Genomic DNA, 24,384 nt, shown 5'->3' on the forward strand with positions numbered 1-24,384 from the left:
ATCTGACTTTTTTTCCCAGTGTCACTAGTTATTCAATAAAAACGTTAAGACAAAAAAATACCTTGAACCAAAAATAAAGGAAGGCGGTAGCTTAAGTCTGGAGGGACATTTTTTTTTAAAAATCGTTCCTCCTTTGCCCTTCCCATCTAGGCCTCCCAATCAGTGGAGCAGTGACTGAATAGGTGGGTGCCCCCCCCCCGTTCTTCCTAAATAAGCTTTTGAAAGCGGAAAGCAAAAGGAAGAAAGGAGGAGGAGGAGGAGGAGGGGAGAGAAGAGGGGGGGAAATCACAGTCCACTCATGACTCAAAAGCTACTGGACCAATTGCCATAGGCTATTTATTTTGGGAACATAATGGGTCATGATTCATGTGGCGTGCTAAAGGGGGAGGGCCGGAGTGAGTAGCTGAAGGACTCATCTGCCATTTTAAAAGTTCTTAAAAAAAAAAGAAAACATTATGTTCACCTGCAGAAGTAGCCCCTAGACGTTTGACCGCCACTGTCTGAACACCAGTTGCTGGAAACCGCAGGACAGGAGAGCTGCCGTTGTGGTTAGGTCCTGCTTGGGAGCATCCCATAATGAGAATCTGGTTGGGCACTGTGAGGACAGGAGGGTGGACTGGATGGCCTCCGTTTGGCCTCGTCCAGCTGCAAGGCTCTTCTGAGGTTCTGAATCGAAAGGTGGAGGGAGGGGCCTTCGTCTCGCTCACACCGGCTGGCTCGCGGCTGAGCCTTTGCATGCAGCAGCAACTCATATTTACAAGGCTTCTGTACATGCCTGCTTTTAAAGGGAGCGCTGACTCACGAGAACTAGATGGGCACCGTTTGGCCTGATCCACCAGCCAGACTCTTCTTACGCTCTTCCTCCACTGTCGGTGGCAATGTGCCTCTGGATATCAGGCTGGTGGGAACCACAAGTGGGGAAGGAGCACGGTTGCGCTCAGATCCTGGTCTGGGGCTACACCTCCCATCAGCCCCTGCAGCCAGAATGGGCCAGAGGCAAGGGATGATGGGAGTCGCAGTTCAGCCACACCCAGGAGGAACCAAAGGTTCCCCCCACTCCTTTGTTTAAAACCATGGCTTAGGGTTGCATCCAATGCCAGGCAGAGTGGACCCATTGAAATCAATGGAGTAATTTAAGTCCATCGGTTTCAGTGGGTCTACTCTGAGTAGGACTAGCACTGGACAGAGCCCTTGCCGTTTAATAGACCAGTTGGCAAAAGGGATGTCGGAGGAGAGAGAGAGGAAAATGAGGTCTGGAAGGGTAGGAGCCAAGCGGCAGACAATCCCAGCCACGCCCTCGTTCTTCCAGCCTTCCTTCCGAGGAAACCACATGGAATGGCTGAAGATAGAGGCAGTTTTAGGAGGGGAGGAGCCAAAAGAGACGATGGGTGCAGGCACCCCACCTCCCAGCCTTTCAAGTCAACAAGGTGTCAAACGCAATTGCAGATGCGACCTTACAGAAAAACAGCTTGCATTGCCCATTACACAGGTTCTGGTGGGCGTGTCAATATCTGCTTGCATGATCACCTATAGCGAGTACTGATCACCTCAAGGTGACTAGGCACAGAACCTGTTTCGAATGGCCCCAAAAGCTGGCTCCTTCCCCTGATCCCCCCCCTTTTCAGCTCATCAGTGCATTGCAAGCAACACAGACGCACAAGGCTGAAGAAAGAGTTTTAAGTGCTCCCTCTCTGCCCATCACACAGAGGGCTTCCTTCAAATCAAAAAGGTCACCTTGGCCCAGCGTCATCTTACGCTGGGCTCCTTTCATTTCTCCCTCCTCCCGCTTTTCCTTACGGCTGTTATCACTTGCCCTTGCAATGTTCCAAGTGGCGCTGAGGGGGGGTGCATAAAGTTTGAGAAACAAGAGGAGGTTCCTCTCAGCCTTCGCCCCACCCACAAAAGTGCCTAGCAGGCTATTTCTCACAACACTGCAACAAAAGGACAGGAGAGGTGAGGTCAGGATATAATTCAAGTTCAGCTTCTCCTTAAACTGGGAAGAGCTGCTCATTTGCAGAATACGCGGGCTACATTTAGGAACACAGGAAACTGGCTTATGCAAAGTCAGTCGATTGGACCATCTAAGCTCAGTAGCATCTACAATGACTGACAGCAGTCTCCAAGATTTCAGGCTGAAGAAGTCTTCCCCAGCCCTACCTAGAGATGCCAGGGACAGGCCTGGGTCTTTTTGCATGTAAATCAGACGCTTGGCCACTGAGCTGTGGCCCTTCAGCTAAAAATAAAGGAAAATTCTAGTCCTCATGGTTCTGAATAAATATGAACCCAGGAAGCTGCCTTATACCAATTCAGACCATTGGTCCATTTGGCTCAGTATTGCCCACACTGACCGGCAGCAACTCTCCAGGGTTTGAGGCAGGGAGTATCTCCCAACCCTAGCCGGAGAGACCAAGGATTGGACCTGGGACCTTCTAAAGGCAGAATAGTTTTTTTTTTTAAATTAAGATCTGGCTTCGTTTCCTTCACTGTTTGAAATACGGAAGGGGGAGGGGGTACCTCGGGAGGTGCCTTCCCCACAGTGGCCCCACAGCTCTCCCATTCCCTCTTGAGGGAGGCTGTGGCTGCTCACTTGTTGCTGCCCTTCCACCCGTGTGCAAAAGCGACTGGATTTCAGAGGAGGCCCTCCGGTCGGCTGCATCCGGAATGCGTGCTTGCTACTGGCGCTTGTCCCTTTTGTAGATTATTGCCTCCGTTATCAATCACATGCTTTTTTATTTCATTATCTGCCAAGTTCATGGCAAGCTGCCTCCGAGACGCGCTTGCACAAAATGGCAGGGGGTTATAAATATTTTAAAAATAAATTAATTAAAACGGAACCTTCAGGCTGCTGGGCGACCACGCAAAAGGTACGCTATAAATCAAGCTTTGGACAACTGGAGGCAGACACGCCAACCCCTCTCCTTTGCCACCTAGCCTGGATTGCTCGTTTGACTGGCCAAACATTTCACCCACAGGCCTGTCCACCCCTTGAATGGAGAACAAACAAGGTTGTGCGAGCAAATCTGCGCAAGGCCGTTCATAGATATCTGCATCTTTTTTAAAACTCCTTAAATAAAGACTTATCAAGCTGTCTAGTGCAAAGGGCTCTCGCGGTGGCTCACAACACATTAAATATGCAATACATTAAAAAAAAGAAAAGGCGCAGCATTGGAGTCATGGCACGTTCTGCATGCAGAAGACCCAGATTCAATCCCTGGCGTCTCCAGGTAGAGCTGAGAAAGGCCTCTGCCCGAACACCTGAGAGATGCTGCCAGTCAGTGTCGGCAATACTGAGCAAGGCAGAGCAGCAGCTTGACGCTGTAGAAGGCGGAACCCAATACATGGATGTAATTAATTAATTGCAACCGGCTATTCTCATGCAGGCGTGGGGAACGTTGGGCCCTCTAGGCGTGGCTGAACGACAGTTCCCATAATCCCTGGTTGCTGGCCATGCTTCTTTGGGCTGATGGGGAAGGCCAAAAGGTGCTTGGCTTCTTCTTCCAAGGCTGAATCCCCTCTGGGATCCAGCTTTGGAAGGCCTCCTTCTGCTAACGTAAGGAAGGGCAGGGCCATAAGCTCACTGACAGAGCTTCTGCTTTGCGTGCAGCTCCAAGTTCCATCCTCGGCACCTCCAGGAAAGGCTCGCAAAGACTCCTCTCTGGGACCCTGCAGAGCCAATGCCAGCCTCTGGATCCATCTCGTCCCATACTGCCTACCACCGGACTGTGCGAAGGGTCGCCTTTCTGTCTTCTTTTTAAGGCAAAGGCCCACTACGGCCCTCCAGACGTTGGCGGACTACAACTCCCATCCTCCTCCTCGACGGCTGGCCATGCTGCCTGGGACGGCCGACAGGAGTCCACAGGCTGGCTTCCCCTTCTTCAAGGGCGAGACTGCATGCAGGAAGTCCCAAATTCAGCCCCCGGCATCTCTGCGGCAAAGGATCACGGACAGCTGGGCCAGGAGAGGCTCCCGCTACCGCAGGCCTCGGAGCGCTCCTACCACTCAGCAGACCGTACCGACTGCACCCTCACGCCGCAGTAACTGAAACGAATCCTGGGAAACCTGGCCGGATGGTGCCCCGCTGCCCTTTGGCATCACGTTTGGAATGAATGCGAGTGCGACTCTGCCCTCGAAGTGCTTTGCAAATCTTACCCAGCAGGCCACCGAGAGGTCAGCTGTGTGTCATCATTGACCCACCACCACCCACTCCCGGGCTGGACTTCACCAGCCCGTTTGCCACCCGGAAAGCTCAACTGGGTGGTTCGCCGAGGAGGCAAGTGGCAGCAAAACAATGCTGAGTAGGCATAAGCCATGCCTCAGACACGGCAACGGTGCCATTTCAAGTGGCTTCCAAGGAGCAGTCTTTTAGGATTGAGACGCAGGGTGGTCTGGGGAGGAGACATTCAACAACCTTCCCTAAGGAGATGCAGAAGGACATAAAACCTGAAGAAGGGCATTGCTGGATCAGACCAGTGGCCCATTCAGTCCAGCAGCCAACCAGAAGCCCCCAATGGGAAGCCCCCAAGCAGGACCTGAGTGCAGCAACAACTCTCCCCTCATGCGGTTTCCAGCAACTGGTATTCGGAAGCGTACAGCCTCCAACAGTGGCAGGGGAGCGTAGCTAGGAGCCACTGATAGCCTCCGCTTCCTCCATGAACGTGTCGAATCCTCTCTTGAAGCCATCCAAGTTGGTGGCCATCACTGCCTCCTGTGGAAGTGAATTGCAGAGTTTAACTCTGCGGTGCGTGAAGAAGCCCTTTCTCTGTTCTGAATCTTGCAACATGCAGCTCCACTGAAGCCCACGAGAGAGGAACACCTTCCTGGATCTGCTTTCTCCGCACCCCGCGTAATATTATATTTGATTTGTTTGTTTTGTTTTATTAATTAAGTTTATATCCCGCCGTACCTCCTAGAAGGAGCCCAGGGCAGCAAACAAAAACACTAAAAGCACTCTAAAACGTCTCAAAACCAAAAGACTTTAAAACATATTAAAACAAAGCATCTTTAAAAACATCTTTAAAGAAAAGCTTTATAAACATCTAAAAGAGTAATTCCAACACAGACGCAGACTGGGATAAGGTCTCTGCTTAAAAGGCGTGTTGAAGGAGGAAGGTCTTCAGTAGGCACCGAAAAGAGAACAGAGATGGCACCTGTCTAATATTTAAGGGGAGGGAATCCCAAAGGGTCGGTGCCACCACACTAAAGGTCCGCTTCCTATGTTGTGCGGAGCGGATCTCCTGATAAGATGGTGCCTGCAGGAGGCCCTCACCTGCAGAGCGCAGTGACCGGCTGGGTATATAAGGGGCAAGACGGTCTTTCAGGTATCCTGGTCCCAAGCTGCATACACTTCTGTCACATTGCCTTACCTGCCTTTCCTCTAAACTAAAGAGCATCCACTCAAGAGGTCACGGCGGCTTGGAAGCAACAAAGAAAATGCCAGATCCACCGCATGAGATCACCACCACGCTTCCTTCGGGAAACTGAGCCACAGACACAGGAAGTGTTCCTTCCACACCTACGCTGGCTCCAAACCGCACTGTGCTTAGCAGAGCTTTCAAGTGGCACCACGCAGAGCCGGAAGCTGCAATAGCAGCGAAGACGCAGTTGCTGCTCAGCCAGCCAAACGCTCAACCTCGTCCGCTTGCAACCAAGACCGCATGAGGCCCAGGGGGGTGACGGCAGAAGCCGGTGAGGCTCAACTGGGACACAGAGGCTGTGCAGGGATGTGGGGCCAGGCCATGGTGGTTGGGCTCCCCTTCAGTCCTGCTTTCGTTGCCAATGAAAGTTGCAGAGCAGAATTATTTTCCCTGTTGTGCAGGCAAAGTTGTTCTGCTCCACCAGGTGGAAGCATAGAGTCACGCCAATCCCCCCTGCCCTCTACAGCCCAGATATAGCTTGATGGCCTCAGTGAGGTCTAGATGCTTGGCTGCCCAGCTCTAACTCTGCCCCTCCTTCTGCCCATTCCTCCTTTTGCTTCTGGACTCCACCAGCCTTTTCTGGCATTCTTTGGCTGCGCCAGTCCTGCTCTTTGCTCCCTCCCCATATCCGGCCCAGATGACCTTTCCAGAACTGACCACGGCTGACCTTTCCACACCCAGAACCTGCTTTCGGGCTTCCCCTAATGGGCTTCCGGTTGGCCGCTCTGAGAACAGGATGCCAGACTAGATGGGCCACTGGCCTGAAGAGCCTTGCAGCTAGACCTTATATTCTACCGCCGCTATCGGAGGCACCATAACTCTGAATGCCAGTTGCTGGGAATCTCAAGTGCGGAGGAGAGTGCTGTGGGGCACAGATCCTGCTTGCAGGCTTCTCATGAGGGCATCTGGTTGGCCACCATGGGAACGGGATGCTGGCCTGATCCAGCAGGGCTCTCCTTAGGCTCTCCCTCCACTGTTGGAGGCAGAGTGCCTCAGAATATCAGATGCTGGCAACCACAAGCAGGGAGAGTTGGTGTGCGCACAGGCCTTCCTCGGGGGCTTCCGCTAACGAACATCTGGTTGTCCGTTGTAAGAACAGGATGCTGGGCTGGATTTGCCACTGCCTGTGAGGATCTTACACCAAGTTCTGAATGCTTCTCTTCCCGGAGAGGCTCTGATCTTGCAGGAAGGCCACAGAGCCCCTTTCGGCGCATGGTGTCAACATGTCCGTATACATTCATTCCCCCGTTCCTGGCAGGGGTGGTGGTATTCAGTGTTAGTCCTACTCAGAGGAGACCCCTTGCAAATAACAGACATGGCAAACTTTGGTTCCCAGATTTCACTGGGTCTACTCTGAGCAGGACTTAGATGGCTACAACCCATTGTTTTTAAGTCTCCAGCCCAATCCAAAGTGAGAGAACCTGAACTCCCTTTTAAAAAAAAAAATCAACAAAACACCAGCGGCGGAGGGCGACAAACTTGTGGAGCTCTTTCTCTCTGTAATGTTGTTGCAATGACTGCAATGAACCTCGCTTACCTTTCCCATCTGTCGCAGAAGCCTCCTGCAAATGTCTTATCGACCTAGAGAGAAATAAGTGTGAATTAGCTGTGTGATTCCGGTTGATATAAACTCAACTGGTGCTCGGGAAAGGAAACAGCAGCGCCACCAGCCCAGCAGAAACAGGCCCGCAGACCTCTTTGACTTTACACAAGCCTAGATCACCCTCTGCTGGCGAGGAAGACTCACACGCAGGCACATTCTGGGCCGCACAGGTCAGTACTGCTAGCTTTAAATAGCCGGTACTATTTGCTGCACCTGTTAAGTCATGGAGAGTTGATAGCCAGAGGAGAGGAGCAGTTTAAGAGTGTTGTATGAGGAACCCAGATGACCTTTAGCCAGTCACCTGCTCAGTGCCCACCCTACCTCCCAGGATTGTTGTGACGATTGGGAGAGGGAAAGACCACATATGTTGCCCTAAGCACTTTATCAGAAAGATGAAGACTCAGGACAGTATCCACTGTTAAATCTTACTCAGAGTAGAACCCCTGAAATTGATGGTCGTGACTAACTTAGGTCCATGAATTTCAATGGGTCTAACGACTGACCAGGTTGTAGGGACAAAGCCTACGTAAAACCAGTATCAACCATCTCAGACCCTACAAAATGGCGATCAAGGCCTTGGTTATGGTGGTGATTGTGCCACTGCCAAGTGCTGCAAAGTTGGCACTGACCCACAACAAGGCCTTTTCAGTGGTGGCTCCCCCATTTGTGGCATGCCCTCCCCAATGAGGTGCGTCTGTCTCCATCACTATTGACTTTTGGGAGGAACTTGAAAACATTCCTGTTTACCCAGGCATTTGAAGGCTAAAGAGGACTGTTCCTGGCAACCTGAAGATCGCTGGTGAAAGAATGTTCTGAAGCTGTGTTTTAGAATTTTTTTAAGAATGTTTTTAAATATAATTGTGTTCTGGAATGTTTCTGAACTGTTTCTGGTATGTTTCTCTTTTTCAAAAAATGGTTTTGTTTATGGTTGCCACCTTGGGCTCCTTCAGGAAGAATGGTGGGATAATAAGGAGGAGGAGGAGGAGGAAGAGGAGGATAGCAGCAGCAACAGCAGCCGCTGCATCTTTCGCCCATTGCAGCAGAGACCGTGGCACCCCCTGACACTCACCATACCACTGGGAACAGGATGGCCCCACAGCAAAGCAGGTCGACCAGGAAAAGGATCTCTTTCCACAGGCCATATTCCGTCGTACCTTCTTCTGTCGACTCAATGATGATGAAGGCCACATTTGCCAAGACCTGGTAGAAAGGGCAAGCAGCAAGGTGTCAGCCAGTTGATGAAGAGTTTGAACAAAGCAATGCAGACTCGGCTGGATATGTGAGATTCCACACGAGTGTAAAATTCAGTTTCCTGGGAATCTCGGCTCTCGCTAAAAACAAGCAAGTTTCTCGCCCTTATGGCTGCAAAGATGTGCTTGAAAGTGGTGCCTGATGAAGACTCAGAGTAGCGGCTGGGAAAAACAGTTTCCATTGTTTGGAGGGCAGAGCTTTAGTGTCCCGCATAGCTCCTTGCCTAATCCTCACTTATGGGGAGAGCGAATTATGTAAAACAGACTCAAAACTGCACAATTTATGAAGGTCAGAGCACTGTTGCGTTGTCACGGCAGTGTCTGGACTACCCGTCTGGAGAAGGAATGGTCTGTTCTCCCCCAAACGTTCCCTGGAGTACTGAACGCCATTTGCCTTCGACAGTTTGCAAACATTTTCCACGTTCTCATTTTCTGAGCGAGTTCCATGGCGGAAACTCTGGAGAGATGCTGCCAGTCAGTGAAGACAACACTGAGCTAGATGGACCAGTGACCTGACTGTGTATAAAGCAGCTTTCTACACTCCTTTGTTCTTATCTTGAACGCTTCGCCATAACTCTTCCCTCCCATGCCTGTCCCAACTAGGAAAGAGACAGAGCCTTTTCAGTGGCTGGCCCAATACCGTAGAATACTGCTCCCCGTGAAGCACAGATAGCCCCTCTCCTCTGGCTGTCTTTCACTGGCCAGTACAGGTATTTTTATTCCATCAGGCTTTTGTCTGCTGAGGTCATTCTTTACCTGTGAACACTTTTGCTTACATAGCATTCAAACTACATAACTACATAAATACATACTTCTTTGTTTTTTAAAGATTGTTTTATTATGTTCACAATATTGAAAAGTTGGTTTTGCTTGCTGTAATTTGTTGTTACGTTATTGCTTTATTACTTTTTGTTATTAGGAAATTGTTTTTGCAATTGTTTTTGAGATGTATTTCTGACCACCTTGTTGTACACCGCCTTGAGCGCAATTTTTTTTGTGGAAAGACGGCATACAAATAAAAAGGCAGTGGTGAGACCACTCCTGAAAAAGCCTTCCTTGGACCCAGACAATTTTAACAGCTACAGGCCAGTGGCGAATGTTCCATTCCTGGGCAAGGTCTTGGAACGGGTGGTTGCTGGCCAGCTCCAGGTGCTATTGGATGAAACTGAATATCTAGATCCATTTCAATCGGGTTTTAGGCCCGGTTTTGGCACCGAGACAGTCTTGGTCGCCCTGTACGATGACCTATGTCGGGAAAGAGACAGAGGGAGTGTAACTCTGTTGATTCTCCTTGATCTCTCAGCGGCTTTTGATACCATCGACCATGGTATCCTTCTGGAGAGGCTCGCGGAGTTGGGAGTTGGAGGTACTGCTTGGCAGTGGTTCCGCTCCTACTTGGCGGGTCGTCTCCAGAAGGTAGTGCTTGGGGAACATTGCTCGACACCGCGGGTTCTCCAATATGGGGTCCCGCAGGGGTCAGTTTTGTCCCCCCTGCTTTTTAATATCTACATGAAGCCGTTGGGAGAGGTCATCAGGAGTTTTGGAGTGCGTTGTCATCAGTACGCTGATGACACGCAGCTCTACTTCTCCTTTTCATCTTCTTCAGGTGAGGCTGTTGATTTGCTGAACCGTTGCCTGGCCGCGACAATGGACTGGATGAGAGTTAACAAACTGAAGCTCAATCCAGACAAGACTGAGATGCTGTTGGTGGACGGGTTCTCTGATCGGATGGTGGATATATACCCTGTCCTGGACGGGGTTACACTCCCCCTAAAGGACCGGGTTCGTAGTCTGGGAGTCTTTTTAGACTCTTCCCTCTCACTTGAGGCTCAAGTAGCCTCGGTGGTTAGGAATACGTTTTACCAACTTCGGTTGGTAGCCCAGCTACGTCCCTATTTGAGTAAAGAGGACCTTACATCGGTGGTACATGCTCTGGTAACCTCACGTTTGGATTACTGTAATGCGCTTTACGTAGGGCTACCTTTGAAGACAGTTCGGAAGCTACAACTAGTGCAAAATGCGGCGGCCAGATTGCTGACAAGGAACAAGCGGTCCGAGCATATAACACCTGTTCTGGCCAGCTTGCACTGGTTGCCAATATGTTTCCGGGCTAGATTCAAAGTGTTGGTATTAACCTATAAAGCCTTATACGGTGCGGGACCACGATACCTTGCGGAACGCCTCTTCCGATATGAACCGGCCCGTGCACTACTTTCTGCTACGAAGGCCCTCCTCCGGGTTCCAACTCACAGGGAGGCCCGGAGGGTGATGACAAGATCTAGGGCCTTCTCAGTGGTGGCCCCCGAACTATGGAACAGTCTCCCCGAGGAAGTACGCCTGGCGCCGACTCTGCTCTCCTTCCGGCGCCAGGTCAAAACCTTCCTATTCTCTGAAGCATTTTAAGTTACACTGATTTACTTTTAAAAATGTTTATTGTACTGGATTGTTGATTGTATTTTAGTATTGTTTTGTTATTCATTGTATTTTTATGCTATTTTATGTTCACCGCCCAGAGAGCTATTGCTAGTCGGGCGGTATATAAATTTAATAAATAATAATAATAATAAAAAGAGATGATTATGCCTTCTGCTTTTGCCTGGCTGGGATGTGTTCCTGAGCTCTGACGAGGCCACTCGCTTGCCTTGATGGAGGCCAGAGAGGGAAGTGTGTAGAAACTAGCCTACTTCACAAAGGTAAAATTTATATTTGTCACTCCACCCACTTTTCCCTCTGGCCCTGCCCACCAGTGGCATGCGGCCCTCAGAATGTTACCCAGCCGGGAACGCGGCCTTCAGGCTGAAAAAGGCGGCCCACCCTGATTTAAACACATGCACACAACATGATCCACACTTGCAGCAGAGGGTAACACCTTGCCCTGGTGTCCTCACCTGAAGAGGGATCACGATCACAAAGATCTTCTTGTCCTTATCGGAAAGGATGTGCTTAATGAACGCCCAACCCGTGCCAATAAGAGCAATTGTGATGAAAAGAAGGGCACCCTTCAACCTGGTAAAAGGAAAAAACAAACACAACAATGATCTGGAGTCAGCAGTGGCAAAAAGAAAAAGAAAAAAGGAACATGTCCTTGAACAATAATCTAGAACAGAGATTCCCAAACTGTGGTCCGGGAGTGTCTTTCACGTGGGCCAGGCGTGTCTCTAAAAATACAATTCAAAGTCATACGGCATCCAGCACAGTGCATTACAATTACTACTACAGGGAGAAAAATAATATAAGAACATAAGAACATAAGAAGAGCCTGCTGGATCAGGCCAGTGGCCCATCTAGTCCAGCATCCTGTTCTCACAGTGGCCAACCAGGTGCCTGGGGGAAGCCCGCAAGCAGGACCCGAGTGCAAGAACACTCTCCCCTCCTGAGGCTTCCGGCAACTGGTTTTCAGAAGCATGCTGCCTCTGACTAGGGGGGCACAGCACAGCCATCATGGCTAGTAGCCATTGATAGCCCTGTCCTCCATGAATTTGTCTAATCTTCTTTTAAAGCCGTCCAAGCTGGTGGCCATTACTGCATCTTGTGGGAGCAAATTCCATAGTTTAACTTTGCGCTGAGTAAAGAAGTACTTCCTTTTGTCTGTCCTGAATCTTCCAACATTCAGCTTCTTTGAATGTCCACGAGTTCTAGTATTATGAGAGAGGGAGAAGAACTTTTCTCTATCCACTTTCTCAATGCCATGCATAATTTTATACACTTCTATCATGTCTCCTCTGATCCGCCTTTTCTCTAAACTAAAAAGCCCCAAATGCTGCAACCTTTCCTCGTAAGGGAGTCGCTCCATCCCCTTGATCATTCTGGTTGCCCTCTTCTGAACCTTTTCCAACTCTAGAATATCCTTTTTGAGATGAGGCGACCAGAACTGTACACAGTATTCCAAATGCGGCCACACCATAGATTTATACAACGGCATTATGATATCGGCTGTTTTATTTTCAATACCTTTCCTAATTATCGCTAGCATGGAATTTGCCTTTTTCACAGCTGCCGCACACTGGGTCGACATTTTCATCGTGCTGTCCACTACAACCCCGAGGTCTCTCTCCTGGTCGGTCACCGCCAGTTCAGACCCCATGAGCGTATATGTGAAATTCAGATTTTTTGCTCCAATATGCATAATTTTACACTTGTTTATATTGAATTGCATTTGCCATTTTTCCGCCCATTCACTCAGTTTGGAGAGATCTTTTTGGAGCTCTTCGCAATCCCTTTTTGTTTTAACAACCCTGAACAATTTAGTGTCGTCAGCAAACTTGGCCACTTCACTGCTCACTCCTAATTCTAGGTCATTAATGAACAAGTTGAAAAGTACAGGTCCCAATACCGATCCTTGAGGGACTCCACTTTCTACAGCCCTCCATTGGGAGAACTGTCCGTTTATTCCTACTCTCTGCTTTCTGCTTCTTAACCAATTCCTTATCCACAAGAGGACCTCTCCTCTTATTCCATGACTGCTAAGCTTCCTCAGAAGTCTTTGGTGAGGTACCTTGTCAAATGCTTTTTGAAAGTCTAAGTACACTATTTATTTATTTATTTATTTAATTACATTTCTAAACCGCCCTATAGCAACAAGCTCTCAGGGCGGTGTACAACTGGTGGTCCACTGGATCACCTCTATCTATATGCTTGTTGACACTCTCAAAGAATTCTAATAGGTTACTGAGACAGGACTTTCCCTTGCAGAAGCCATGCTGGCTCTGCTTCAGCAAGGCTTGTTCTTCTATGTGCTTAGTTAATCTAGCTTTAATAATACTTTCTACCAGTTTTCCAGGGACAGAAGTTAAGCTAACTGGCCTGTAATTTCCGGGATCCCCTCTGGATCCCTTTTTGAAGATTGGCGTTACATTTGCCACTTTCCAGTCCTCAGGCACGGAGGAGGACCCGAGGGACAAGTTACATATTTTAGTTAGCAGATCAGCAATTTCACCTTTGAGTTCTTTGAGAACTCTCGGGTGGATGCCATCAGGGCCCGGTGATTTGTCAGTTTTTATATTGTCCATTAAGCCTAGAACTTCCTCTCTCGTTACCACTGTTTGTCTCAGTTCCTCGGAATCCCTTCCTGCAAATGTTAGTTCAGGTTCAGGGATCTGCCCTATATCTTCCACTGTGAAGACAGACGCAAAGAATTCATTTAGCTTCTCTGCAATCTCCTTATCGTTCTTTAGTACACCTTTGACTCCCTTATCATCCAAGGGTCCAATCGCCTCCGTAGATGGTCTCCCGCTTTGAATGTATTTATAGAATTTTTTGTTGTTGGTTTTTATGTTCTTAGCAATGTGCTCCTCAAATTCTTTTTTAGCATCCCTTATTGTCTTCTTGCATTTCTTTTGCCAGAGTGGTCTGCCAATACCCTCAGAGATTTTCACGTTGTCCATGGGGGGGAAGTTTGGGAACAATTGATCTAGAAGCTACATGCTTAAAAATCAGGAGGGGGGAACAGATGAAATTTAAAATGCTCTACACACAGAGAAATCTTATCAATCCTCATGTAAATCACAGGGAACGAAAAAAGCAAAAGTTATTTTCTACATTTACATCCCACGCCCCCAACCCAGCCACACGCCAGGATGGTTTACGTTCGAAACACATAATCAAACCAACAGTAAAGACTGATTTAAACAAACAAACAAAATATATATACAGCAAGACAAGAGAATAAAGAAACACCAGCCCTGCCTGCTAGAGTTACAGTCATGGAATACAAAACATAATATAGGCCATAAAACCATTATCATCTACTATACATTTTGGATAGCTGCTTGTCTCATCACCATGGGTTTGGACATCTCTTAAAATATTGTAACCAAACTTTGTGTGATGGACCATCAGATCGAGAAGCAGGTTTTCATCTATGCTTGGACACAACTGGATGCCATTTTGTATCAAGAGGATGGACTGCACCTTTCAAAACTGCACTGATTTTAACCAAATTTTGCATGACAGTTCCTGAGATCAAACAGCAGGTGTTCCATCTATGTCTGGATGCAACTGGGCACCATTCTGGATCAAGATGGCGGACTGAACCTTTCAAATCTGCACTGACTGTAACCACCAATTTCAAATCACACTCATTTATTGGTTCTTAAGAATTCCTGAGCAACACCAGGTACAAGGCTGCTAGTGACAGTGCACACATGGAAGTGACCAGTTCTCCATGCGCAAGGAATTCCACAACAGCTGGTGCAGCTATCAAGTTGGACCTTGATGGAATGACTGTAGCCCACAGTGGTTAGAGCATCTGCATTGCATGCAGGAGACCCATGGTTCGATTCCCAGCATCTTCTGGTGGGGCTGGGAGAGAGACCCCTGTCTGCTTGCGGGCTTCCCCCAGGCACCTGGTTGGCCACTGTGAGAACAGGATGCTGGACTAGATGGGCCACTGGCCTGATCCAGCAGGCTCTTCTTATGTTCTTATGTTTCTTATGTTCTTATGAAACCCCAGAGAAGCAGCTGCCAGTCAGTGTAGACAACACAGAAAAAGTGGTCGTCTGTACACTTACAGGTGAGTGATGTAGTAGACCACAGCCCAGCCTTCGATGGGGAAGCCCTGAGAGGAGATGTAATGGTAGTCGATCTGGGAGGAGGGGAAAAGGGTAGAAGTCAGCTCAAAATTCTGCATCTGCACGCCCAAAGTATTTGCTCTTTTCCAAGTTGGTAGGTACATTGACAAAATGTTTGCGGCACAGAGGCTCATTTGAGGCACACACTTGTTGAAAAGGCAGGAGAAACCTTGGACCAGTAACTTGTTCAAAGCTTTAATAGAGTTTTAGAAAGGGGCTGCCACAGAGAAGGCCCTTTCCTGGGCCACACACACAACTTGACCTTCAGAGGGCAGTAGAACTACCAAGAGGACCCCCTCTGCTGATCTCAACACCCGAAAGGTTCTGTAAGGAAGGAGGATTTCTTGGACATTTGGGCTGCTTATATTAACGTTATCGGTTTAAAAACAGGAATGACAGCATGGTCAATGTCGGCTGGCAATGGGATTTTTGTTTATTATTGTTTCTTTAATGCTACAATTGCAAATAAAAAAACCGAAAGGAATTTAAGGGAAAAAAGACAGCTGGATCGAGTGGTTGCTTACCGCGTGGAAGACTAACGAAAGGGACTTGGTGAAAGGAAGAGCAGCCATCAGCCAGTGGATCTTGAACACATCAGCCCTGAAACAAAGAGGCATTTCGGTCAGCATCGTCTGTACCAGGTCTGGGGAAGCCTTTGGCTCTCCAGATGTTGCCAGTCTACAACTCCCTGCCTCCCAGCCTGTTGGCCACGTTTGCTGGGGCTGATGGGAGCTGCAATTCAGCAACAACTGGAGGACCGAAGGTTCCCCACTCCTGGTCTACACAAACCGGCAGCGGCCCTCCGGGGTTTCAAGCCAAGGTGGGGGGTTCCTCCCCAGCTGTACTGGGGAGATGGCAGGGATTGAACCTGGGACCGTCTGCACGCAAGGCAGATGTGCCATCCCACAGCTATGGCTCTTCTCTTGATGGAGCTGTTTGTCTTGCCCTGCACACAAACCTTCCTAGCCACATTTTGGAAGGGGGGCTCTGTGTGTGAACAGGCCTACCCAAGTGGCTGCGACTGCTTCGGAACGATGCCCGCTTTACCTGCGTTTCCGAAGGGTGCGGATCCAGACCGTTCCGGAGATGAAGAAGAAGAGAGCCATATAAATGTAGAGCTTGGGGAGAGGGATTTCTCCAGCCGAGAGGTAGCTGTTCGGATTCTTCTCCGTAATATCTATCTGAAAGCGGACAAACCATTAAAATTATCATCATTTAATTAAAATACCACTTAACTGCCATGACGTACAACAGATCCCCCCAGAAAGACACATAATATACAACAAAACAATTCCATCAAAACATGAAAGCAGGCAATTAAAGGGTACAACAAAAGAAGCCCATTAAAAAGAAGTCATGACTATTCAAACAGCAATAAAAGCAGGTGGTTCAAGTCAGGGGATTTAGGAAACTGGAAAGGAATCGTTGCCATGAAGGGCGGGGGAGGCATTTCTATCCTATGAATAATGTGGAGGTCTCTCTCTCTCTTTTTCTCTGATGATCTCCCAAAGCAATCCAGAACACCTGGAAGGCACCAGGTGGAGGAAGGCCAGGTTAAAAAGCAAAAGGATACAAAAGCCGAACTCACATCAAGACTGAAGGGGAGCAGCTCGTTCTGCACATCCACGACACATTTGTGGAAATACAGGCTGTAAAGGCCTTCCTCCTCCTCTGAGCTGATGTTCAAGAAGAACTGAGAAACGCAAAGGAGGGAGAGTGAACGACTGGGCAGCTTTTCATGAGCCGCTCCGACTGAAGGTAACCTCACAGTCCCAACTCTACAACGGAATTCTTGCCTTAGGAAAAATTATTTTTATACAGTAGGGCCCCACTTCTCAGCGCCCCGCTTTTCGGCGTTCCGTAATACAGCGCCAGCGGGGCGATCAGCTGGAGGGGTGGGCTGGAGCTCCCCGCACTCCAGCTGATCTCACCGGAAGGGAAGATCAGCTGTAGAGCGCTACAGCTGATCTCCTCTTCTGGCACGATCAGACTCCCGCGCTGGAGCTGATCGCACCGAAGCAGGGGAAGAGCTGTAGAGCGCTACAGCTGATCTCCTCTTCTGGCGTCATCAGACTCCCGCGCTGGAGCTGATCGCACCGAAGCAGGGGAAGAGCTGTAGAGCGCTACAGCTGATCTCCTCTTCTGGCACGATCAGACTCCCGCGCTGGAGCTGATCGCACCGAAGCAGGGGAAGAGCTGTAGAGCGCTACAGCTGATCTCCTCTTCTGGCGTCATCAGACTCCCGCACTGGAGCTGATCGCACCGAAGCAGGGGAAGAGCTGTAGAGTGCTACAGCTGATCTCCTCCTCCTCTGGCACGATCAGACTCCCGCGCTGGAGCTGATCGCACCGAAGCAGGGGAAGAGCTGTAGAGTGCTACAGCTGATCTCCTCCTCCTCTGGCACGATCAGACTCCCGCGCTGGAGCTGATCGCACCGAAGCAGGGGAAGAGCTGTAGAGCGCTACAGCTGATCTCCTCTTCTGGCGTCATCAGACTCCCGCGCTGGAGCTGATCGCACCGAAGCAGGGGAAGAGCTGTAGAGCGCTACAGCTGATCTCCTCTTCTGGCGTCATCAGACTCCCGCGCTGGAGCTGATCGCACCGAAGCAGGGGAAGAGCTGTAGAGCGCTACAGCTGATCTCCTCTTCTGGCACGATCAGACTCCCGCGCTGGAGCTGATCGTGCTGGAGGAGGGGAAGATCAGCTGTAGCGCACTACAGCTGATCTCCTCCTCTGGTGCGATCAGCGGGTTAGGTTCCAGACCCCCGCGCTACAGCTGATCCGCTTTTCGGCAGGGGTCTGGAACCTAACCTGCTGTATGAGTGGGGCCCTACTATATACCACTTAATGCACAAACACACACAAAATAGACTTCTGAGCGGTTTAAATTTTGAGAATTATGAAGAGGTGGGTGCATCCAACTGATGCTACTGAAATGCATCAAACACACTGGTTGTGTAGAGATTATTATCAAGTTTTATTGATTGACTTCAAAGCATTTACACACCCCACTGAATATTAAAAAAACAACTCTTAAGCAGTGGACTGTCTAAACAAACAATAATATCATGAAAGCAAAATTGTCCAGCCTAAAACAGGAAAAATGGCAACGCATCGAAGAGCATAAAAGCAAGCCAAGCAGAAGCATGGAAGGTTCAAACAGGGAAAGCAGGAACCAGTGTTATGGGCCAAGGAAAGCCTGGGCAACAAGCGATGCCTTCACAAGGCTTCTGGAGCAACTGGCGGCTTCTGCTCTGCGTATGGCAGAGGGTATGACAGTGAAAGAAAATTACGGCAGCCTCTGAAAATGGTTTGGAAACCTCAAGCACTGCCAAAAAAAGACGTCTGCGGAGACAAGAGTGGGAACACCAAAGCCGCACCAGAGGCACTGCCTGCCTCTCCATTTCTGGGCCCCGCAAAAGGCCTCTGGAGCAAATTGTCTCAGTTCCTTCAGGCAAAGCATCACCTCATCGCTTATATTTCAGGCACGTACTAGCAAGAGGAGGTCCTACCTGGAATGAAAGGCTATCATTTTTACTTTGGATGTGGTATGTTCTGGCAGCCGGCACCTAAACCGAAGGAAAGAAGACAAAGTCAGCTATTTCTGTTTCGCTGTGAGCAGCTTAGAATCCGCAAAAGATAAAAAGTTAATTGCAGAACTGGAAAATAAAAGTTGGGAGAGTCCTGAGGGCCAGACAGAGCGCTGGAGGGCCACATTTGGGCAAGGGCCGGAGCTCAGTGGTATAACATCTATTGTATGCAGAAGGTCCCAGGTTGAATCCCCAATAGCATCTCCAGGTAGGGCTGGGAGAGGCTTCCTGCCTGAAACCGTGGAGAGTGGCTGCCAGTCAGTGTAGACAGTATTGAGCTAGATGGACCAACGGTCTGACTCTGTATAAAGAAGCTACTTATGTTTCTATTTGGACCCGGGGCCTGAGCTTCCCCCTTACACGCCTCAGCTGCCCACCCCCACACATAACAAAGGTGATGGTGATCATCACCATCATCAAATTATCTGCCCTCCACCACTAGGTCCCAGGGCAGGTTACTAGGAGTCAAAATTCAATATTAAGAACAATTCAAACAAATTAAAACAGTCAACTTTGTCTTGAGGGCATCAGGTTCCCAACCCCTTGATGTGTGTGTGTGTAGGGGGGGGGAACTGTAATGCTTTGGAACTGCATCAAGGGGGGTGAGATGGCTCCACTACCCCCTCCTCGTCTTCAACTGCTGCAGAAAGCATCTCTTACCTGGGATTCAGTCACATTCTGTTTGGACGGCTGCTGCTTAGGATCTAGGCACAAAAAAAAAGAACAGACACCTTCAGAAAAGACGGGCAGTCGTGCGACGTTCTGCACAATGGCTTCCCCAGTCCTATGCACTCCTCACCACCACTATCCCTCCCCACGCCGTGGCAGGCACAGAGCAACGTCCGCCAAGCATCAAGGTAGCCGGAGGGAGAGAGAGAAGTTCCTTTGCCACGCTCCAGTTAAGGACATGGCGCCTGACTGACCCAACCAACATCTGAGGGACCACAGGTTCCCCACCCCTGATAAAAGAAGAGGCATTGCCCCCTCTCTCATGAGGGAATGCCTCTTCTAAACAGAGGCATTCTTCTATCTCTTGCATGCAGTAGGGAATGCTTCTTCTTAGATCAGGGATGGGGGAACTGTGGCCCCTCTAGATGTTGCTGGACTCCAACTCCCATCATCCCTCAACCACTGGCCGTGCTAGATTGGAGGGGCTGATGGGAGTTAGAGTCCAACAATATCTAGAGGGCCACAGGTTAGCCACCCCAATCTAGCCCAACCCCCCATAGTGTCCAGCCTGAAGCCCACAAGTAGAACAGTTGGCCCCCAGCAACTGCTCTTCCATGGTAAACTGCCTCTGAACCTGGAGGTTCTGTAGAGTCATCATGGCTACCTGCCACTGACAGAAAACCAGGCCTACTCCACTTCTGAAGTCACTGAAACCAGCAGCCGTCTTGCAGTAGGGAACTTCATCAACACGTCATCTCTACTCAGGTTCAAACAGCGAGATGCCAGGCTTTCACAGATGGTATTTAATGCAAACTATCCTTTCAATTAATAGCCAGCCATTCTTTTGTCTGAGGGCAGGCTTACCTGAGTTCTGCTTGCTCTCTGTTTCGGGGTTGCCAAATACGATTTCGGGCAACCGGGGAGGGTTGACATTGGGCTTGACTTTCACACTGCGGAGAAGAGGGTAAGGAACGCTTGAGCATCACAAACGTTAACATGGACAAATACATTTACAAGGCCAGGTGCAGAAGGTCCCAAGTTCAATCCCTGGCATTTCCAAGTAGGGCAAGGAGAGACTCTTGCCTGAAACCCAGGAGAGTTGCTGCCAGTCTGTGCAAACAATACTAAGCTAGATGGGCCAATCGGTCTGATTCAATATGAGGCAGCTTCCTATGCCCTGATGCCTCTTGCTTGCTTGGGCAGATTTATTATTATTATTATTATTATTATTATTATTATTATTATTATTATTATTATTATTATTAAAATGTATATCCCACCCTTCCTTCCAGAAGGAGCCTAGGGCGGCAAACAAAAATACTAAAAGCGCTCTAAACCTCTTAAAAACAAAAGACTTTAACATATATTAAAACAAATCTTTTTTTTAAAAGCTTTTTAAAAAATCTTAAAAAGCAATTCCAGCACAGACACAGACTGGGATAAGGTCTCTACTTAAAAGGCTTGCTGAAAGAGGAAGGTCTTCCGTAGGCGCCGAAAAGATAACAGAGATGGCGCCTGTCTAATATTTAAGGGGATGAAAACTGCAATTTTACTGCCGTCAAGTCGATTCCGACTTATGGCGACCCTATTTCATGGTAACCGGTATTCAGAGGGGGTTTACCATTGCCTCCCTCTGAGGCTGAGAGGCAGTGACTGGCCCAAGGTCACCCAGCGAGCTTCATCAGCTATGCCGCCTAACAAGATCGGCCTCAAAAGACCTTCTCTCTATCCCACCAGTCAAAACAGCTAGACTGGTGAGGACCAGAGAGAGGGCTTTTTCAATTGTGGCCCCCACCCTATGGAACTCCCTTCCAAATGATCTCTGCCAGGCCCCCTCTACAATGAGTTTCCGCCAGGCCGTGAAGACCTGGCTCTTCAGGCAGGCCTTTGGGGTGGGCTAGATTTTACCATCATTGCTTTTAGATTTTAATGTTTATTGTATTGGTGTGTAGAAAAAGGGGGGTCAAAGACCAGAATGCTGAAGTTTTTTGTAGAAAACTGGTTTTATTACGAGATTTTTTCAAAGAAGCCCAAAGTGGTTTTATTGCAGAATATTTTTCAAAGAAGCCCAACGCGTTTCAGCCTGTAATCACAGGCCTTCATTTGTGTTATTTTCTTCATTTTGTACGTCGCCCAGAGTGGCTGGATGGCCAGCCAGATGGGCGACTAAGAAATCCAATAAATTCTACATTCTAAATTCATGGCTGTGTGGGGATTCGAACCCTGGTCTCCCAGGTCGTAGTCCAACTCCTTAACCACTACACCACACTGGCTCTCACTTAAGGGGACAGAGGGGCATATAGAAGGTAGCTTATTGCACGAAGGTAAAATCCACATTTGTTGCTCCACCCCCTTTTGCTTCTGGCCCCACCCACCCCTGACATGCGGGCAGTCCAAAAGCCCATCCAGTCCAGCGCATGGGCTCCCCATCCCCGTACTAGGTTGCATTCTGCTGCAGGCCCTTAAGGAGGGGGCGGGAGGAAGAGGCTGCAGGCATGCACCAAAGGTCTCTTACATGTTCTTTGTGAAGTCCAGGAGGAGGACGGTGACAGAGACTTTGTGCCCTGGTATTTCATTGAAAAAGCAGTGGTTCACTTCTTCATCCTGCAGGAAGAGGAGGGAGGAGAGGAAAATGCAAAAGTCGAGTGTGGCAATGCAGAATGCCCGCCGTCCCCCGATAACAGGCGAAGGATGTAAATGGCCTTTGGAGTTTTAAAGCAGCAGGAACATCACTCTTCCCAGAAGCGAACATGAACCTAAGAGGAGCTGCCGCAGGTTGTCAAGCCAAGCCGTGCTGCATCCAAGACTAATTTGTGCTACAGAACAAGTTCTTCTCCATTAGCAGAAAGAACATCGCCCAGAACAATGATAAATTTGGGCATTTCTAATTGGTCTTGTATGAGCTAGAACACGTTAGCCCTCTGGTCTTACCAGGTAAGTGGAGAATCCATCATTCTGCGTTCGGTCTAAACTGAATCCCACCTTTAAAAAAAAAAACATACACACTCAGGTTTTCCAAAGAACAGACTGTTAGAATCAGTTGATAGCCTTACATTTTAAGTACTTCTAAAAGTGAAACAACTTTTTTTTTTACTGCTTGATAAAAACGCAGGGCCATTTTGCATATCAGCAAAACTTTGACAAAGATACTCTTTTATGAGGACGTTAAAGAAAGGGGGGGACTGATCATTTAGTGGACAAGAGCTACCACACCATTTAGCAAAAAGCCATTTCCCCCCATTTCCCACTGCAGTACCACCTCGAGAACCAAAAGACCCTAAAAGCAAGCAAGCAAACAAACAACAGAGCGGGCTTTTCAGATTCAAACCCGTCTTTTAGAATGAAGAATAAATCTTCACCAAGGGCCAAGCGGCGTTTGGACCCAATACGCAGGTTCTCCCAAACTTTCCACAGGGGCATATAGGGTTTCTCTACGTGGGACTCAAGTACAAAAGGAACCTGCCTGGAAGCCTTTTATCATGCCGGCAGGCTTCTTAACTGAGAGGTTGCTGACGTTGACCTTCATGAAGCCATCCTTGAAGAAGCCAAAGGTGTTAAGGTGGACATTCTGCCGCACATCCTCCTGGAAGAGAGGAAATAGACCCCTTTACAAACTGCTGCAAGGCAAGTTAAGACGCAGTGAAGGGTGGGAAGGGGACTTACCGCTCGGGTCGACCAACGCCTTGCCACGGGGGCACTGCCCTACCCACCTTAGTGTGTCCTCGGTCTACAACTACGGCAGTCGGAGAGAAAGAGAGAGAGAGAGAGAGAGAGAGAGAGAGAGAGAGAGAGAGAGAGAGAGAGAGAGAGACGGGTTTCATGCAGCCTTCCTCCTTACTTTTCCCCTTATGAATCAAATGCTGCTCTGCGGTTCATCAGCTCCTGACTGTACTAGCCACACAGTACAGACAATCTAGGTACAGATACTCATGCGCCAGCCATACGAAATTATGAACAGGCACCTTTTTAAAATTAAAAGCATCTATTTGCTTCGTTTCTCACCACACACGCACGTGCAACACAGAGTGGACCTTGAGGCATATTTGAAGGATGAAAGGAAAACCTGACAGAATTCAGCAGGCCTTGCAAAAGATTCCTAAACCATGTCTTCAGTCAGGACAGAAATATTAGTGACTCATGGCTTCCCACAGATTACTCCTTCAGCAGGTTCCAGCTGAATTCGTGGGGCTTCGAGGTCATTAGAACAGGGAAGAGGAGGATGGGTCAAAGCAGATATTTGTTTTATTTAATATATTGATTATTATTATTCGATTAGTTGCCTAATGCAAATATAGTCTCTAGATAATATACAAACAGAGAAAAATGAGAGTTAAAAACATGGCAAACATTAATACCCTAACAAAAACAAAATCACTAACCCCAAGCATCACATCAAACATAGCAAACAGTAAAAACATCAGTACAGTTGGGATATTTATAAATCCCCCTTTTGTATAAAATCACAAGGCAGCGTATGGACTAAAAACACAGAATCACAATAACAATCTTTACCCTTAATATCTTAATATAGTCTTAACCATGGTTAAAGGAGCAAGGGGGTCCAGGAAAATATGTCCCGCACCCCTGGGAGCATGACACACACCTCCATTCACCTGCACCAACTTTAACCATGGTTAATGCTAATCTGGGTTTGCCTTTAAGCAGAATTTTAAACCAGGGTCTGAAAGTGGTTAGCAAACCATGGTTAAGAGGGAAACGAGCCGGCGGTAACCATGGTTAAAAAGTTGGTGCCAACGTAACCATGATTAAGCCATTAAAGGAGGGGAACATAGCACTCCAGAGAGGAGCGAGCTCATGACGGTCCCTTAATGTAGGGGTAGCCAATGTTATGTCTGCTAGACATTGTTAGACACCAACTCCCATCAGCTGCAGCCAGCATGGCCAATGGTCACATCTGGAGGGCACTGTGCTAACTACCCCAGCCCCAGCCATGCCGCCTAGGGCTGATGGGAGCTGCAGTCCAAAACATCTGGAGGGCACCAGGTTGGCAAAACTGGGCTGCACTGCATTTACACCAGCCTAACAGCCAGTGTGGTGTAGTGTTAAGGTGTTGGACTACAACCTGGAGACCAGGGTTCGAATCCCCACACAGCCATGAAGCTCCCTGGGTGACCTTGGGCCAGTCACTGCCTCTCGGCCTCAGAGGAAGGCAATGGTAAACCGCCTCTGAATGCAGCTTACCATGAAAACCCTATTCGTAGGGTCGCCCATAAGTCGTAATCGACTTGAAGGCAGTCCATTTCCATTTTTCAAGTTCTACTGTGGGGAT

At 48.7% G+C, this 24,384-nt stretch overlaps 1 protein-coding gene across 1 annotated transcript in view; it reads right to left on the minus strand.

Annotated features, from left to right (window-relative positions):
• The window catches only part of GPR107 (G protein-coupled receptor 107), a 44,690-nt gene that overhangs the window by 13,297 nt on the left and 7,009 nt on the right, over positions 1-24,384 (minus strand). The window contains exons 2-14 of the mRNA XM_061604123.1: positions 22,558-22,677; positions 22,026-22,076; positions 21,610-21,698; positions 19,959-20,044; positions 19,086-19,129; positions 18,348-18,404; positions 16,425-16,529; positions 15,884-16,017; positions 15,361-15,436; positions 14,777-14,850; positions 11,156-11,273; positions 8,087-8,217; positions 6,952-6,995 (exon numbers count right to left, since the gene is read on the minus strand). Of these exons, the coding sequence (XP_061460107.1) occupies positions 6,952-6,995; positions 8,087-8,217; positions 11,156-11,273; positions 14,777-14,850; positions 15,361-15,436; positions 15,884-16,017; positions 16,425-16,529; positions 18,348-18,404; positions 19,086-19,129; positions 19,959-20,044; positions 21,610-21,698; positions 22,026-22,076; positions 22,558-22,677 (1,129 nt within the window). The remainder of the gene's footprint in view (positions 1-6,951; positions 6,996-8,086; positions 8,218-11,155; positions 11,274-14,776; positions 14,851-15,360; positions 15,437-15,883; positions 16,018-16,424; positions 16,530-18,347; positions 18,405-19,085; positions 19,130-19,958; positions 20,045-21,609; positions 21,699-22,025; positions 22,077-22,557; positions 22,678-24,384) is intronic.

This window comes from Rhineura floridana, chromosome 20 (genome assembly GCF_030035675.1).
Source record: "Rhineura floridana isolate rRhiFlo1 chromosome 20, rRhiFlo1.hap2, whole genome shotgun sequence".
NCBI classification, from domain to species: Eukaryota; Metazoa; Chordata; class Lepidosauria; order Squamata; family Rhineuridae; genus Rhineura; species Rhineura floridana.